The sequence below is a fragment of the Neolamprologus brichardi genome, chromosome 15 (assembly GCF_056152115.1).
Source record: "Neolamprologus brichardi isolate AB-2024 chromosome 15, ASM5615211v1, whole genome shotgun sequence".
Taxonomy (NCBI): Eukaryota; Metazoa; Chordata; class Actinopteri; order Cichliformes; family Cichlidae; genus Neolamprologus; species Neolamprologus brichardi.
The window spans coordinates 29256392-29261569 of record NC_142118.1 but is presented as its reverse complement, the minus strand read 5'-3'; the positions used below and the strand labels follow the sequence as shown (position 1 = coordinate 29261569).

The 5178-nt window shown below is 39.2% G+C and overlaps 1 protein-coding gene across 1 annotated transcript in view; it reads right to left on the bottom strand.

Moving 5' to 3' along the window:
• Positions 1-1069: 1069 nt before the first annotated feature.
• The window catches only part of nt5dc1 (5'-nucleotidase domain containing 1), a 64816-nt gene continuing 60707 nt past the window's right edge, over positions 1070-5178 (bottom strand). The window contains exon 12 of the mRNA XM_006796244.3: positions 1070-3333. Within this exon, the coding sequence (XP_006796307.1) occupies positions 3221-3333 (113 nt within the window). The 3' untranslated portion in view covers positions 1070-3220. The remainder of the gene's footprint in view (positions 3334-5178) is intronic.

The window sequence follows — 5178 nt, the reverse complement described above, 5'->3', positions numbered from 1 at the left end:
TCATGCTGGCGAATGAGGAGGGGCTGCAGGAAGAGAAGCTTTAAGAGGACCTAATGAACTGTGGCTGAACGAAAAGCCCCAAACCAGAGCAGCTGTAAACCGCAAGAAAAACGTGGATATATATTCAAATAAGTAAGTAAGTTTAATCAGAACATTCTTTTTTTCCTCCAAATTGATTGGCTGTTGAATCTCCTGACAAAAAAAATGACTAAATATGTGAGTTTAAATTTGTAAAATATTTGCAATATCTGGGGGAAAAATCACACTGATGATGTAGGAGACTCAAAAGTCATGTATCAAATATGAGACACAAGGTGTTTAGTGATTAAGACTAACCAGCCACGTTTAATAGCTACAGACAGAGTTATACATTTGAAAGGAGTCATCAAAAAAACACATTCTGTAAATTTAAAGTCAAGGTTTTAGTTAATGCCCAACTTTACAGCATTAAAAATTAAGATTACAGCCTAGACTCTGTGAATATGACTTTAGGTAGTAGTAGCCAACTGCTGTCTGCTATTCCGCACAGATGGGAGTTGGAGTCACTCAGCTGCTCTTATCATGTTTGTGCTAATGTGTTTTTTTGTATTTTAATGGAATCATCAGACTAGTAATATGTCTGCTGCATGGTGCAGATCATCCCAGAAGTTTATGCTTCAGTTTCAGTGAGTGAAATTTGAGTATTTTTATTAATCTGTTATTAGCAAGTATATTTTTTGTGCACTGTACAACTTGATAAGTAAGGCTCAGTTGATGCTCCCCTCCACCCTTACATGGCTCAATGCAGAATCCCAAACCATGTGAACTCTACATGCATTTTATATTTACAGTCAAACGAACAAACTTAACACACCAGAGATTTATTTCCCAAGAATCCTTGCACAAGCATTATGGTTTCTGATGCAATAAAGCTTTCATCTCAACAAGGAAGTAACCTACAATCTGAATTCCACAGCAATGTCTTTTCAAAGTTGATGCTTCTGACAATACAGTGATTCTGGGATTCTATCTTGCTCATCAATATTTATTCCAAAGTAAGCTTTGTGTTTCTTTTGACCCAGATTGAACATTCAACGTAGACTCTGTGCAGCAAAAGTTGTCAGTTTGCAAAGAAATCTCAAACAACTTGTAAGAAAATCAAAGAACATTTTATTTCTTTGACAATACTTCCAACACTTGAACACAGAAGTGAACTTTCCCTGTGGTTTTTAAGAACTTAAGAGCACAAATGAATCCAACATAAGGCAAATGCGCATGTCAAATCTTCCAGGTCTATGAGAAACGAAGAGTACAATCACTACAGCTGTATGCATAAAACACTTGCACACACAGCACAAGTAATAATTCACTTTGGATGACCAATCTCACTTACATGCTGCCAGCTGGATGCTGTTCATTATCAAAATATACCGTCTTCACTTGTGAGATGATGGCCACTGTAAAGGAACACTTTGCCATTTGGGAAATCCTATTGTTGACTTTATCAAAGCCAGATGAGAAGATTTAGACCAGTATCATCTTTGTGAGGTTAGCATAGAGACAGGTGGGGGTCCAGGTTAGCACAAACTAGCATCTACTTTTTGGCACAAAACCTAAGGAATTGAAATTCACATTGTAGGCCTACCTCATGAATTTCATGCCATTCTGCTGCCTTCCCTATAGCAATGATAGCTACCCTAATTGTGCAAATGATTAATCCAAACAGAGTGAACTGTACTGAATAGATGACGCTAAATCATCTGATAGAAGACATGGAAGAATTCTCAATTTGGCACGATAGATAGAAAAGTCATGTGCAAAGGTACCACGTGCAATCTAAGTGTTCACAAACTGTAGCTGATTCACATTTGGCTTTTATCCCCTTTAATGGAGACCCTTTAACATGCACCGGAACAGAAACAAATAACTGGCATGAATCGAAGGCTAACAAAAGAAAAAAGAAAGTACACAGATCATATCCAAAGAAAAGCATGGGATGTCTTGTTTTTCGCATTGTTACATTTGGAAGAGTGCTTTGGGCTATGGGTCAGCATCACAGAAGAGGTGAGAAGTACTTCTGCTGGAGTATTGTGAGACATTCAAGATCATTCTGGTCTGGCTATTTTCATGTATCAGTGGTCTGAACCCAGCATAAATTCGATTAAACAGAGGTTAACCCTGGCAAAATTAGGTCTTGCTTACTGCGATCCCTGCAAACAACTAAAGGTCTTCACTGTGCACCGGGGTACTTGGTACTAAGCTATGCTAAACACTTCCTGGATGCACAAAGATAAACCTGATGCCAATCTTCTGTGACTTTGCGGAGTCTTCCCAAACCGAGTGTTCCTTAAATATTATGGCACAACCTGTCTATGCACACCGACAAAATAACCATTCAGAAGTCGGTTAAAGCATACCTCAATCTGAATACAAATGAAGCACAAGTAGAAGTCCACGTTTTTACACTCAAAGAGCACATTTCACTGTTGCACCAAAAGTAATACAAAGAACATCTAGCATAGTCATCATCAGTCATATTATTATTGTTTCCCCAAGTTATGATTTTTTCTCTTTTGTTTTTTTGTTGTTGAAACAACCATCACAAAGGACAGTATTGTGCTAGTTCTTTAGCAACAATGACCTGAAGAGTAACATCTTCCACTAAACTGACACAGTAGGAACAACAGACCTTAAATCTCGTGTTAAGGTTACTAAAATGCATACAGTGAAACCATATCCAGAAGAGAGGACTACACAATAATACTGTTTTACAGAAATACTCACACAATATTTCCAACAGATCTTTAGGGATAGGTACTCCTGTTTTGCTTACAGTCAATCACATTTTTGAGGTAATAACTTCAGGAAAAAGAGGGCAAAACATTTGATTTTTCTTCAGATTTTGAAACAATTTACCAAGGAAAATAAGAGAAGGCCTCACACACATAAAACAATAAGAACACCGTATCATTACTGAATGTAGATACACACACGCTCACACACTTAGTTTGTCGTATTTCCACGTACACTAAACCACAAAACAATGTTTAAATGTATGCATTATTACAGAGAGATACTGTGGCTTACATTCACATGGTTTCTCTGAAAGGATGAAAAGTGGACGTTTTCTGTGCTCCATAGATGATGGTGGGGTCAGGTGGGGAACTACGGGCATAAATGGAGGAACATTCCTCTCCTGAGAAGGGGTAAGGGAGGATTTTATTTTTCCGTTTCTTTTCTTTTATGACATACTCTCACACCTTTTCAGCAAAGAATCCGGGGGTCTAGGGTAATAGCCGGTGGTGCAGGGCTTATCAGGGGAAAACCTGGGAAACTTGTAATCCAGAGGCAGATCTAGAAAGAGGAAAAATCAAATAGGAAAGTCAGCTGCAAGTGATCACAATTGGTTGGTTTCATAAAATCCTAGATTTATTTTATCCAACCAGAAGAGTCGCCACCTGCTGGCCATTATAAATAATGCAGATGTTAGGCACGTCCACATTTGCTTCCCCTTTCATCATGTAGGTCCATCCCTTCTTCTATATATAGTCCATGGTAAAGATTTAAACATCCCCATCACCCGTTAGCTTTAACATTGTGATGATTTGACATTCACACTGGCCAATGGTGCAGGAAGGTGGGAGAGGAGCCCAAAGTTAGAACTGCACTTCTAATTCTAGCCTTCCTTTTTTTTCCCTTTGTTATTCATGCACATTTGACATTTTGTCGTGTCTGCCTGTAGAACAAGTCTGAAAATGCGTGCCATCATAACCACGTCCCCAACTGCATAAGAGCTGACTTTTCACCATCGACAATGAGAATAAACACTGGATTTCCCATGTGGTGGACAAACATTTCTTAAGAACTAGTTCACAGAGACCATAACCCAGGCCTGACATGATATTTAGTCAAACAGTGTTGTGGTTTTTGTGCAGTCACAATACAAACCGTTCCAAGTAGATTACACAGGAAGGTCACACACACACACACACACACGCACACACACACGCACGCACGCACGCACGCACACACGCACGCACACACGCACACACACACACGCACGCACGCCAGGATAACATCAATGCAACACATCAAAAAAGACATTTCTTGGCAACCTTTGTGGACACCTGCACTTTGATGAGGGAACCACAGATCACATTTTCCCAGGATCTGCTCTGCAGCACACTGCTGCTTGGTAAGAGTTATTTTAACTTTGGCTGCACATCTGTGTCTGCTTCTGTCCCGGTTTGGGTTCATGTGAATGTTTCTCTGATGAAGTAGAATAATGGAGATGTCTGATACGAGGACATTTTTGTATATCTAAAGGATGTAGTTTTTTTTTACAACATTAACACAATAAGTTTGATTCTCAGTTTGTTTACCATATGTGTATATAAACATCTCACTAGAACAGAGTTACCTGTACCTGTTTTTTTGTTTTTGTTTTTTTTTTTATAAATAATTAAAACCCAGTGTTTACCAAGACCTTTTTTGATAAGGCTTCAGTGACTGGTAGCTTAATCAACTTCAAGGCTAGATCTCTCAGGTCCTCTGTGAGGTCTTCACTGGATTTCTTTCTCCCCATTTTCTAAGTAGATAATTTTAGATACCTGTAGATTCAACTAAAGAAGTGGCATTTTTATGTTTGAGTGATTCATGGGTCAATGTTAAGTGGCTTAACAAACAAACAAAAACATTAGAACTTCTCCACCAGCATGGGCCAGAACCGAGAGCTGTCAAAGGATATGTAGACGTGCTGGAATGGGCTACAAGACCATCAACAAGAAGTTGGGGAGAAGGTGACAACAGTTGGTGTGACTATTTGGAAATGGAAGAAATAAAACATGGCAATCAATCACCCTCGGTGTTAAAATCTGTGCAAGGAGTATCATGAGAAAGATGGAGGGGCTCTTTAATGATCTAAATGAAGTTGGGACCACAGTCCCCAAGAACACCACTCTACATTATAATGAACTGAAATCATGCAGCACCTGCAAGGTCCCTCTGCTAAAGATGGCGTGTGTACAGGCACATCTTAAGTTTGCCAGTGAACAGCTAAATGATTCAGAAAAGGCTTGGGAGACAGTGCTGAGGTCAGAAGAAACTGAAATCAAGCTCTCTGGTATTAACTCGATCCATCGCGTTTAGAATAAAAGAACAGTTGAGGATGACCCAAAGAACATCAAGCATGGAATTGGA